The sequence below is a fragment of the Alosa sapidissima genome, chromosome 4, assembly GCF_018492685.1.
Source record: "Alosa sapidissima isolate fAloSap1 chromosome 4, fAloSap1.pri, whole genome shotgun sequence".
In the NCBI taxonomy this organism is placed as follows: domain Eukaryota; kingdom Metazoa; phylum Chordata; class Actinopteri; order Clupeiformes; family Clupeidae; genus Alosa; species Alosa sapidissima.
Window position 1 is genome coordinate 29,605,775 of NC_055960.1, and position 12,951 is coordinate 29,618,725.

Consider the following 12,951-nt stretch of genomic DNA (forward strand, 5'->3'; position numbering starts at 1 on the left):
CTCTTGCCTCCCCCCTGCTCAGTGTGTTGTGTATTCCTAAGTGGTGATGCAGAGAGGACACGTGTGTCCATCCTCTGCTGCTGAGGACACCAAGTGTGTGTGTGTGTGTGTCCATCTGCTGCTGCTGTGGGTCTGAAAGGCCTATCTACCCAGCAGGCACAGCTGCTGCTGCAGGCATCCTGCCCAGACGTGCTCCAGTGTGCGTGTGTGTGTGTGTGTACTTTATAGAATCTGGATGGAGCCATAATGAGGTTGTCAGGGCTGTTTTTTTGACTGGTGATTAGGACAGGAAGCTGTGTGTGTGCATGTGTAGGCACATTAGACTTCATGGTGTAATGTTTTTGACCTTGACAGATGTGTGTGTGTGTGTATCAGATGTGTGTATGGTGTTTGAAGTCCTCGGCCACCACCTGCTTAAGTGGATCATTAAGTCCAATTACCAAGGTCTGCCTCTAGCCTGTGTGAAGAGCATCATCCGACAGGTACCCGCCGCCTCTTACCACGCTCTCCTCTCTTCTCTCTCATCTTCTCTCTCTCCTTTCTTCTCTTCTCTCATCTTCTTTCTCTCCTCTCTCTTCTCCTCTCTCTTCTCTTCTCTCTCCTTCTCTTCTCTCTCATCTTTTCTTTTCTCGCTCTTTTCTTCTCATCTTCTCTCTTTTCTTGCTCTCTTCTCTTCTCTCTCCTCTCTCTTCTCTTCTCTCCTCTCTCATCTTCTCTCTCATCTTCTCTTCTCTCTCATCTTTTCTTTTCTCGCTCTCTTTTCTTCTCTCATCTTCTCTCTTTTCTTGCTCTCTTCTCTCTCCTCTCTCTTCTCTTCTCTCTCATCTTCTCTCTCTCCTTTCTTCTCTTCTCTCTCATCTTTTCTTTTCTCGCTCTCTTTTCTTCTCATCTTCTTTCTTTTCTTGCTCTCTTCTCTTCTCTCTCCTCTCTCTCCTCTTCTCTCTCCTCTTCTCTCTCCTCTCTCTTCTCTCTCATCTTCTCTCTCTCTTCTCTTCTCTCTCATCTTCTCTCTTTTCTTGCTCTTTTCTCTTCTCATCTTCTCTCTCCTCTCTTTCTTCTCTTCTCTTTTCTCTCATCTTCTCTCTCTTCTCTTCTCTCTCATCTTCTCTCTCTCCTTTCTTCTCTTCTCTCATCTTTTCTTTTCTCGCTCTCTTTTCTTCTCATCTTCTTTCTTTTCTTGCTCTCTTCTCTTCTCTCTCCTCTCTCTCCTCTTCTCTCTCCTCTTCTCTCTCCTCTCTCTTCTCTCTCATCTTCTCTCTCTTCTCTTCTCTCTCATCTTCTCTCTGTGCAGCTGGAATGACACTTGTGATGCTAAGTGGTGTTGGCTAACCCTCCTGCAGTAGGTTAGCAGTGGTTAGCAGAATTGGCTAACCACTCTTTGGTGCTGATTGAAAATGAGTTTTAGTTGACCTTTTCTTCAGTGTATGTTTGTGATGAGTGTTAGTTGACCCTCATTTAGTAAAGATCGGGCATAGGCTACTGTGCTTCAGTGACTCACAGGTAGTAAGCAGAACTGGCTAAGCCTTCTTCAGTAGACATGATAAAGCTAGCTAACCTTCCAGAAGACGCTAGTGCTGGGGATGTCCAACCTAGCTAACCGTCCAGAAGACGCTAGTGCTGGGGATGTCCAACCTAGCTAACCTTCCAGAAGACGCCAGAGCTAGGGATGTCCAACCTAGCTAACCCTCCAGAAAATGCTAGGTTTAGGGATGTCCAAGCTAGCTACCTCTCCAGAAGACACTAGGGCTAGGGATGTCCAACCTAGCTACAGTAACTGTCCCTCAGAAGGGGCTGAAGAATGTCCCAGCTAGCTAACCCTCCTTCAGAAGAGGCTGGGGATTGCTAAGCTAGCTAACTGTCCTTAAGAAGGGGCTGAAAGATATCCCAGCTAGTTAACACTCTTTTGGAAGAGCCTGGGGATAGCTAAGCTAGCTAACTGTCCTTCAGAGTGGGCTAGAAGATGTCCCAGCTAGCTAATCCTCTTCCAGAAGAGACTGAGGATAGCTAAGATAGCTAACTGTTCTTGAGAAGGGGCTGGAGGATGTCCCAGCTAGCTAACCCTCGTATCGGAGCACAGCAGCACCTGGTCAATGTGTACGCCTCACCGGATTAGTGTCTCATTACAGCTGAACGCTAGCACGCCAGTTATGCAACATCACAGAGCAGCCAAGACTGAGAGGGTCAGTGATTTGTTGATGTTTTGTTTTTTGTTGCTTTGGTTCTTTGGTTGGACATATTCAGGCTACTGTCAACAAATGCATGTGGTACCTTGAAGGAGGACCTTACAGATCCTGGTTACAGCACGCGCCATGTTTGCAACTGCCACCAGCCAATTGCATTTCTGTGTTGTGTAATGTTAAATATGCTTGGCTACTGATTGGCCCCTGTGGGAAAGCCGCTACTAGCCTGGCTAGCGCCACCACTTCTCAATGAGACGTGGTCTGGGAACCAAACGTTAATTTTCTCGTATTTGAAAAAAATGCCCAGATCCGTTTATTGGGTGCCACGGATGTCTATGAAATGCGTCTGTGCATAGCTCATCATCGTCTTGCTTTCCCACCTGTTCTGTGATTGGTTCCCTATCTCAGGCGAAAATTTGCTCCATGGTCTCCAGGCTGCCTTAGCAGCGTGAATCAAATCGCGCGCAAGGCAGCATGGGAACACCCAGGCTAAGCCGCTACCTATAGTACAAGGAATTGATCACCTCTCCTGTGTGCATCTGCAATAAAAAATATTCAACCACAGTATATTGAAATAGTTCCATACAGGGTTATTAGTGAATACCTGTAATGCCATGAGGGGATAGGATCTTGTACAGTCCCATAGGGCGCCTGTTGGATTGTGTCTGTGACTTGCAGGAACACAGCACATTACTCCACTACACACATTTTAACCCGTCTAATCCACTATAAAATGGATGGACGAGTGCAAATAATCACAGCAGTACAGCAGTAAAGATGAGGAGAGCTGCTTTGAGATCTTGCTGTGCTTGTTTTTGCTCACTGTGGTGCAGTAGACTCACAGATCTTAAGGGTGTGTGTTGTCAGGGACACAGCTTCATAATGTCACTTGCTTTGAATCCTGACATTTGTTGCAGGAAACAACACACACACACACACACACACACACACCTGCACACATTGTATGTTTCTGTGTGATGGTGAACTATGACCTCTTTGAAGCAGACACTGTTCATTAGCCGCCCACGCCAGCAGCCCGTGTCCTCTCCCACAGCTCTTTAAATGGACTGCTGGGTTTTTGATGCACTGCTGTTGAAATGTGTTATTTTATTGGACTGTTGGGTTTTTAATGCACTGCTGTTGAAATGTGTTATTTTATTGGACTGTTGGGTTTTTAATGCACTGCTGTTGAAATGTGTTATTTTATTGGAAGACGGTTTCTGTACGCTGCTGTTTTAAATGTGCCATTTTAATGAAATGCAGTTTCAATGCGCTACTGTTTTAAATACACTGTTTAAATATGTGGGTGTGTAAATGCAATGATGAGTAAATGCATGCATATACCACGCTTTTATTTAAACATTCGATATGTTTCTTTTGTTGTTTATGTACCTGGTTCTAAGTTCTCCGGTGTGTGTGCTCTCTGGTGCTGTTGTGCATGGTTCTAAGTTCGCCGGTGTGTGCTCTCTGGTGCTGTTGTGCATGGTTCTAAGTTCTCCTCTCCTCTCCTGTTCGCTGTTGTTGATGTTCCTGGTTCTACATTCTCCTGTGTGTGGTCAGGTTCTGCAGGGTCTGGACTACCTGCACAATAAGTGTAAGATCATCCACACGGACATCAAGCCAGAGAACATCCTGCTGAGCGTCAACGAGCCGTACGTCCGGCGACTGGCTGCAGAGGCCAGCGAGTGGCAGCGCACAGGAGGACCGCCTCCATCAGGGTCCGCAGGTCAGACACACACACACACACACACACACACAGGAGGACCGCCTCCATCAGGGTCAGCAGGTCAGGCATACACACACACACACACACACACACACACACACACACACACACACACACAGGAGGACTGCCTCCATCAGGGTCTGCAGTTCAGACATACACACAGACATTCACGTTATTCTGAACTCATTTTGCTCTTAGTCAGTCAGAGCAGTTTGGAATAAATGGGCTTGAAATGATCCTAATCAAGCGCAGCAGGCCTGCAATGGCCCTGAAATGAGGAGTGACTGGAGTGGGGAGGGAGGGGGCTGCAGAGAGAGGGATAGAGAGAGAATTCTAGGGAACTTGGTGTTCTGACGTGCTCTTGACAGGCTTTTTAGGAGTTGCTGGAGTGCTGTCCTCATCTCAACCACTTCAACGCATTTGGGGTTTAATTAAACATCAGCTGGTATGTTGAGATAGCCGGCCGGGTGCGTTAGGAATTTCAAAATCTGCATTTTTACACTCATTATGAGGGATTCTAGTGGGCTGTTTTCTGAGATATCACACAGGCTGTAGATATATAAAGCTGTGTGTGTGTGTGTGTGTATGGTGATTCCAGTGGGCTGTTTTCTGAGAGATGACACATGCTGTAGATGTATAAAGCTGTGTGTATGTGTGTGTGTACGGGTGCGTCCGTGTGTGTGTGTATGGTTATTGGAGTGTCATATTATGTAAAAAGATGCCAGAGCTGCATGTTAGTGAGACATGAAAAAACAAAACTTCTTCAGACCAGACAAGAGCTACATGATCCCTCCCTCCCTCCCTCTCTCTTTCCCTCTTTCTCTCTTCCTCCCTCCTTCTCCCTCTTTCTCTGTTCCTCCCTCCCTCTCTCATTCTCCATCTCTCTCCTCTGTCACTTGTTTCTCATTCTCCATCTCTCTCTTGCTCTTCCTCCCTTTCTCTCCATCATGTTGTGTTGTCTGTGTGTGTGTGTGAGTTGTCCACTTTGATTCCTGCCCTACCATGTTGGCCAGACTCTTACACACACACTCGTATACAGTACGTCCTCCTGTCCTGTTTTACACTGATTGGTCTCAGTGGTGCAATTATTTATTTGTTTGTTTTTTTATTTTGTTTATTTGTTTGTTTGTTTCTCTCTACAGTGAGTACAGCTCCGGCTCAAAAACAAGTAAGCCTTTTTCCCTGCCGTCTAAATGTGTGTGTGTGTGTGTCTGTGTTTGTGTCTTCTGCTGTATATGTGGGCATGTGTTTGTGTTTGAATGTACAGGATGGGGTAGTATGATGGAAGACTATCATCAGCATGTGCCTGAATGTGTGTGTATGCTATTCTTTTTTTAAAAGAGATTACTAAAGAGTGAATTCTAGTAGAAAAGTGTTTGTCTGTTTGTTTGATTTTGTGTGTGTGTTTGTGTGTGTGTGTGTGTGTGTGTGTGTGTGTGTGTGTGTGTGTGTGCTTGTGTGTGTGTGCACCAAGGATGATGTCTTGGGGAGGACTGTTATGTGAATGTGTGTGTGTGTGTTTCTTGGGGAGGACTGTTATGTGAATGTGTGTGTGTGTGTTTCTTGGGGAGGACTGTTATGTGAATGTGTGTGTGCCTGGAGACTGCTTAGATAAGAGAGTGTTTTCGTGTTTGTGTTTTTCAGACAGACAGTTTCAGTGCATCTGTGTGAGTGTGGTGTGTGTGTGTGTGAGAGAGACGAGAATTGCGTAGGCATCCAAGTGTCTATTATTCCTGTGCTGGAACTGACAGTAGTGAGAATGAGTCTTTGTCTGCCAGATGCTCACTCCAGAGGCGTGTGTGCGTGTGTGTGTGTGTGTGTGTGTGTGTGGGTCTGTGTGTGTCTGTGAGTGATTTTCAAAACATCTCTCTCCTCACCCTTCTTTCACCCTCTTTGTTCTCTGTCCTTCTGTCTGTTGTTTTCTCTCTCCCTCTATCTCTCTAACTCTTTTCTGTCTCTCTCTCTCTTTTCCTATCTCTCTGCCTCCCTCTATCTCTATAACTTATCTCACCCTCTCTTTCTGTCCCTCTCTCTCTCTCTCTCCTCTCCTCCACTTCCTCTGTCTCTTTCTCTCTCTCCACCCCCCCCCCCCATTCCTCCCCCGTTCCTCCCCCAGCCCCAGAAGATGTCTAAGAACAGGAAGAAGAAGCTGAAGAAGAAGCAGAAGAAGCAGGCTGAGCTGCTGGAGAAGCGCAACCTGGAGCTGGGCGATGGACAGCGCCCCCTAGAGGCCGGAGACGACGAGGAGGAGGACGAGGACACGGACGCGCCCGACAGAGCGCCGTCTGCCACACCCTCCAACCAGCACACCTTACACACACCCAGCAGGGGTCAGTTTACGCATGCGCACACACACACACGTACCAATCCTGCTCTCCCCTGCCAGACTTCTCACTCAGATATCACACACTTATCACCCGAGTCACAGGTGGCACATATGTGAAGTTTCACAAGTCACACACACACTTCATCTGTCTTCCGTGGATTACATGGCTCTGTGTGCTTGATGCCAGGCATCACAGTTACAGGGTTCTGGGTGTGTGTGTGTGTTGTGTGGGTCCTCCAGAGTGTGCTAGTGAATTTTTGTTCTCTTTGTGTGTGTATGGCGTGTTGTGTGTCACATGTGTCAGGGAGGTGTGTGTCTAATATGTTGAATGGTGAGTGTGCTTTGTGTAGCTCCCCCTAGTGGTTGTTGTCTGTAATGTCTGTGTAGACTAGTGTGTTGGTCCTCCAGAGCTTTGATGAGGTTCCTGTAGTTTGAGTGTGTGTGTTGTGTGTTGTTCTTTTAGAGTGTGCGAGCGAGCTTTGATGAGGTTCCTGTAGTTTGAGTGTGTGTGTTGTGTGTTGTTCTTTTAGAGTGTGCGAGCGAGCTTTGATGAGGTTTCTGTTGTTTGAGTGTGTGTGTTGTGTGTTGTTCTTTTAGAGTGTGCGAGCGAGCTTTGATGAGGTTTCTGTTGTTTGAGTGTGTGTGTTGTGTGTTGTTCTTTTAGAGTGTGCGAGCGAGGTTTGGAACCAGCAGAACGAGCCGGAGTGTGCGATGGACGTCACCTGCAACGGGCACGTCGGGGAGAACCTGAAAGAGAGCACCCACATGCAGGGGCACACGCCCGATGCAGAGGACGACGAAGAAGAACCTCAGAATCCGTACGCCGACAACTGCAGCAGCACCACGGAGACCCAGCCAAGCCCCGCCTACCTGCCCTGCAACGACAGTGCACCCGTCGCCATGGCGATGCCCGGCGAGGCTGGCGAGCAGGCGTGTGGAGGCGGCACAGACGGTAACGGGCCTTCAGTGATTGGTTCAGTAGAGGGGCGGGCAAACAGGGCACCGCAGGAAGAGGAGGAGGAGGAGGAGAGGAAGCAGGAAGTAGAGGACAGGAAACAGGAAGCCCTCTGCGGGGAGGCGGATGGCACCGCGGAACAGGAGGAGGACCCTGGTCAGTCAGAGCGTGAAGAAGAAGCGGTCATAACCGGTTCTGTTTTGCCCCTGTGTGTGTGTGTGTGTCAAACCCTCCACTAACCACCTCCTCCTCCTCTTCTTCCTCACCAACCTATCTCAGAGGACTGCTGGCTCTGTGACAAGTCCGGCCTAAAGCCGAGCCACGTCCGTGCCAGAGTCGTCTTCTGTCTGGGCTGTTTCCTGTCTGGGCTGTTTCCTGTCTGGGCTGTTTCCTGTTTGGGCTGTTTCCTGTTTGGGCTGTTTCCTGTCTGTCAGGGAGTCTGACTCCACATAGAAAACCTGCATGATCTAAAGGTTCCAGGGGATCTGCACTAACTAATAGTAGTAACATCAGTAGTAGTATCTAGTCTGTACTAATCAGTAGTAGTAGCATCAGTAGTAGGATCTAGTCTGCACTAACTCTTAACTGACTACATTGGGTTATTGGTGAAAGCGGTCACAAATGCCTGAAGTGTGTAGACTGAATTTCCTTCACCTGCTCATTTGTTGCTAATTTAGTTGTTCACTTCACTCAGGAGCACTTTACCCGTACTAATGAGAGCACCTAACCCGTACTAATGAGAGTTAGTAGCACTTAGCCCGCACTAACGAGAGCACTTAACCTGTACTAATGAGAGCACTTAACCCGTACAAATGAGAGCACTTAACACATACTAATGAGAGTTAGTAGCGCTTAACCCGTACTAATGGGAGCACTTAGCCCGTACTAATGAGAACACTTAGCCTGTACTAATGAAAGCACTTAGCCCATACTAATGAGAGCGCCTAGCCCGTACTAATGAGAGCGCCTAGCCCGTACTAATGAGAGCGCCTAACCCGTACTAATGAGAGCGCTTAACCCGTACAAATGAGGGCACTTAACACATACTAATGAGAGTTAGTAGCACTTAACCCGTACTAATGGGAGCACATAGCCCGTACTAATGAGAACACTTAGCCTGTACTAATGAGAGCGCCTAACCCGTACTAATGAGAGTGCCTAACCCGTACTAATGAGAGTGCCTAACCCGTACTAATGAGAACACTTAACCCATACTAATGAGTTCCTGATCTGCATGTCTGACACCATCAGTGGGTGTGGGAACACCAGCCAAGTTAAATGGTTGACAGTGATGTTTTAACAAATTACGGTTAATTAAAGGATTCTGGTGAACGAGTCAATTTCATCATGTACTTTCCTGTGTGTGTGTGTGTGTGTGTTTGTGTGTGTGTGTCACTTGATCTGCATATGCATGTATGCACTTGTTTAATCAAAAGCCCTATTGATCAGTCATTGATTTTTTTGGCAAGAGTTTCCCACCTGGATTAACAGAGCTCAAATAGCCAGCCCTACTGTGCCAGACAAACACACCCAGGGTCAAAACACACACTTCAGTGTCTCTTTCCCTCCTGCACGCATGCATACATACACAAGCACATTTTCACTTGCAGAAAGCCATAAATTGATGTCAAACTCTCTGTGTGTGTGTGCGCCCTTCTGCAGCTAAGGTGCCGCCCGGCTGTCTGTTGTTGAACCCTCTGGACCCTCTGAATGCAGATCAAATCCAGGTGAAGATAGCTGACCTAGGCAACGCCTGTTGGGTGGTGAGTTAACACACACACACACACACACACACACACACACACACACACACACACACACACACACACACACACACACACACACACACACATTTGGTCTTATGAAGCACACTGGTATCTAACAGTCTATCTGTCTTGCTAGAACACACTCACACAAAAATTCAGATGTTTCTGAGTATGACTGCTTCCCTGTCATGCACATCTCATAGTGTCCCAAACACCTGCACTACACACAAACACACACATACCCTTCATACACACCTGCAGTTACTGATGGATTTATCCTCCACACACACACACGCACACGCACACGCAGGGACTCTAGTACCCCCATATTAACCCTGGTGACATGTCTGACCACCTACACACACACACACACACTTTTCTACCAGCTGCCCATCCTTCCTTTCTTGTCGTCCTGTCCTTTCTCTGATCTCACTGGTCTGCACTCGTCCTTCATTCGTTTTTTCTCTCTCTCTCGCCGGCAGCACAAGCACTTCACCGACGACATCCAGACGCGGCAGTACCGGTGTCTGGAGGTTCTGATCGGATCGGGCTACGGCACACCTGCGGACATCTGGAGCACCGCCTGCATGGTGAGTCCACTTGAGTCCACTTGAGTCTGGTAGGTGCTCACCCAACTCATTCACCTGGTCCATGCCTGCATGGTGAGTTTGCCTAAAACTAGTCTGTAATAGACTAGTGATAGATTAGAGTGATGTATACTCAGAGGACTAGTGCACTAGTGAAAGAGTAGAGTGATGTATACTTAGAGGACTAGTGATAGAGTAGAGTGATGTATACTCAGAGGACTAGTGATAGAGTAGAGTGATGTATACTCAGAGGACCAGTGTACTAGTGAAAGAGTAGAGTGATGTATACTCAGAGGACTAGTGCACTAGTGATAGATTAGAGTGATGTATACTCAGAGGACTAGTGCACTAGTGATAGATTAGAGTGATGTAGAGGCCTACTGATAGATTAGAGTGATTTATTCTGAGAGGATTGATGACAGATTACAGTGATTTATCCTCAGAGGACTAGTGCACTAGTGATAGATTAGAGTGATGTAGAGGCCTAGTGATAGATTACAGTGATTTATCCTCAGAGGACTGGTGCACTGGTGCCATCGCCTCCATCTGGATGCCCGGCTCGCTATGTGCCGACTGGGCACTTTCCTCTGGCTGCCAGCAGCAAGCACGCCCTTACACTCTGTGTTTGTGTGTGTGTATGTATGCACTCGGTTGCTGTGTGTGTGTGTGTGTGCGTGTGTGCGCGCACGCACTGTCTGTATGTGTGTGTGTCTCCATCAGCAAACAGAATTTTAAACCCACTTCCAGAACAAAACAGAGGAGGAAGACACTGGCCAGTTGGCAACCCTGTGACCTCTGTGTGTGTGTGTGTGTGTGTGTGCGTGTAACATAGCAACCCTGTTCTGACTTGTGTGTGTGTGTGTGTGTGTGTGTGTGTGTGTGTAGCATAGCAAACCCTGTTCTGCCAAAGGATGAGCTCTCTGTCCCAAAATGTCCTCTGTCCAAAGTCTCTATGCCCCCCTCTCCCTCCTAAAGTACAGACAGGCCAGCTCTCATACCCCATTCAGCCCTCAGGAATGCACTGAACAAGATGGTAGACAGCGAAAGAATGCACAGACACATACGCACACATACGCACACACACACACACACACACACACACACAAACACACACACCACTGGTTGGACAACAGGTGATTGTTGTCCTGTTTGGCAGATTCTGTGTGCTGATTGCACTCTTGTTGACGCCCTTGTTTTGACCTCCGTGTGTGTGTGTGTGTGTGTCTCCCCTCAGGCATTTGAGTTGGCGACAGGAGACTACCTGTTCGAGCCTCACTCTGGGGAGGACTACTCTCGAGATGAAGGTAATCTTCATCATCGTCATCATCTTTTCCTCCTCACAGGTCACAGTAGTCACACAGCATGGCAGCAGCTCAGCGGAACTAAATCCCTTTCTCTATAATTTTCATCTGATTAGCGCTTGGGTGTGTCATTGACACATTGGGACTGTTAGATCTCTCACTTCTCTTTATGAAGACACACACACACACACACACACCTTTCTCACCCTCCACACCAACATGACGTTGTGTTCCGTCAGCCTCGTCGTGCTGTGGGCAGCTGTTCCATCGCCACACACACACACAGGCTTGTTGTCATGGGCGACAGGGCTAATAAGGAGTGTGGCCCTGTTCCTGTCTGATCAGAGGCTGAGAGAGGGAGAGAGTGAGAGGGAGAGAGTGAGAGGGAGAGAGTGAGAGGGAGAGAGTGAGAGGGAGAGAGTGAGAGGGAGAGAGTGAGAGGGAGAGTGAGAGGGAGAGAGTGAGAGTGAGAGGGAGAGAGTGAGAGTGAGAGGGAGAGAGTGAGAGAGAGAGAGTGAGAGAGAGAGATAAGAGTGTGAGAAAGAGAGATAGTGAGAGAGGGGAGAGATAGATAGATGGAAAGAGAGATAAAGAGAGAGAGAGAGACAGAGTATGTATGTGTGTGTGTCGCCCTTAACCCATAGGTTTATGTGTATGCATGTGCGTGTGTGTGTGTGAGTTTTGAGGTGCCGTCTAGCTGACCAGTGCTGTAAAACGTCAATCTGTGCCCACCCACCTACACTCCCACCCTATCGGCCTCAGGGGCAGTTACATAACCCTGGGGGTAATTACTGTTTGACACAGGGTTGTTAGCTGTTGACGCGGGGTCGTTAGCTGTCCGCCCTGGTGCTGTGGTGGACAAGGGGCAGGTAATGAGGGTTCCGTCGGTGCACAGCGGAGACTTCATCGGTCAACAGCAACATGCTATTCATCAGCAGCTCTGTGCTACACACACACACACACACACACTCTGACACACAAACACTTATCCTTAGTCATGCGCGCGCACACACACACACACACACACACACAGACGCCATCAGTCAACAGCAACATGCTATTCATCAGCAGCTCTGTGCTACACACACACACACACACTCTGACACACAAACACTTATCCTTAGTCATGCACACACACACACACACACACACACACACACACACACACACAGACAGACACACACAGACGCCATCAGTCAACAGCAACATGCTATTCATGCGCTACACATACGCACACACGCCAACACACACACACTACACATACGCACACTCTCAGACAGTGATTCACATTCTCTGACACATAGTCCACACTGACATGCCATTGATCCTCAGTGCTATTCATCCACTCACATACATGCATACGCACACACACTCACACACATACAAATTGTCTGAGTACCTCACTTACCTAATCAACATCAACTTACTACAGACATTGACATACATGCTGCTGTGATCATGCTTGTGCTGTTCACCAAGTCAGATACACACACACACACACACACACACACACACACACACACACACACACACACACACGTTTATACATATACTACTACCTGACTACACATAAGTATTTCAAGGGAATGAATAAAGTCTCACTGGAATGATTTCTATTTCTATATTCAGAATGTGTGTGTGTGTGTGTGTGTGTGTGTGTGTGCGCTCTATGTGATCCCAGATGAGCCATCTCTCATGCATTCTTGTGTGCCCCTGCAGATCACATCGCTCTGATCATTGAGCTCCTGGGGAAGATTCCACGCAAACTCATCCTGAATGGCAAATATTCCAAAGAGTTCTTCAACAAGAAAGGTAAGGACACACACACACACACACACACACACACACACACACACACACACACACACACACACACACACACTAGCCCAATGGAGTTGCCAACTGTATGAATCACTGTCTGTGTGTGTGTGTGTGTGATTTTCCTGGCTGGTGCAGTGTAAAGAAGTTACCCTTCCTTTCTTTGCATGTTTGTGCATAACTATTGACGGTCACTTGTGCTGTGTGTGTGCTGTTCTGTTGTTGCCATGTTTGCTGATATGGGTGGTGTGTGTGTGTGTGTGTGTGTGTGTGTGTGTGTGTGTGTGTGTGT

The 12,951-nt window shown here is 47.7% G+C and overlaps 1 protein-coding gene across 4 annotated transcripts in view; it reads left to right on the top strand.

Moving 5' to 3' along the window:
* srpk1b (SRSF protein kinase 1b) overlaps positions 1–12,951 on the top strand; it is a 55,314-nt gene that overhangs the window by 32,858 nt on the left and 9,505 nt on the right. For 3 of the 4 annotated variants that reach the window (XM_042088303.1, XM_042088301.1, XM_042088304.1), the window contains 9 exons: positions 376–482; positions 3,741–3,906; positions 5,049–5,074; positions 6,023–6,236; positions 6,897–7,343; positions 8,850–8,950; positions 9,436–9,543; positions 10,775–10,844; positions 12,561–12,653. In XM_042088303.1, coding sequence (XP_041944237.1) covers positions 376–482; positions 3,741–3,906; positions 5,049–5,074; positions 6,023–6,236; positions 6,897–7,343; positions 8,850–8,950; positions 9,436–9,543; positions 10,775–10,844; positions 12,561–12,653 — 1,332 coding nt within the window. The remainder of the gene's footprint in view (positions 1–375; positions 483–3,740; positions 3,907–5,048; positions 5,075–6,022; positions 6,237–6,896; positions 7,344–8,849; positions 8,951–9,435; positions 9,544–10,774; positions 10,845–12,560; positions 12,654–12,951) is intronic. The other variant, XM_042088305.1, reaches the window with a different exon arrangement.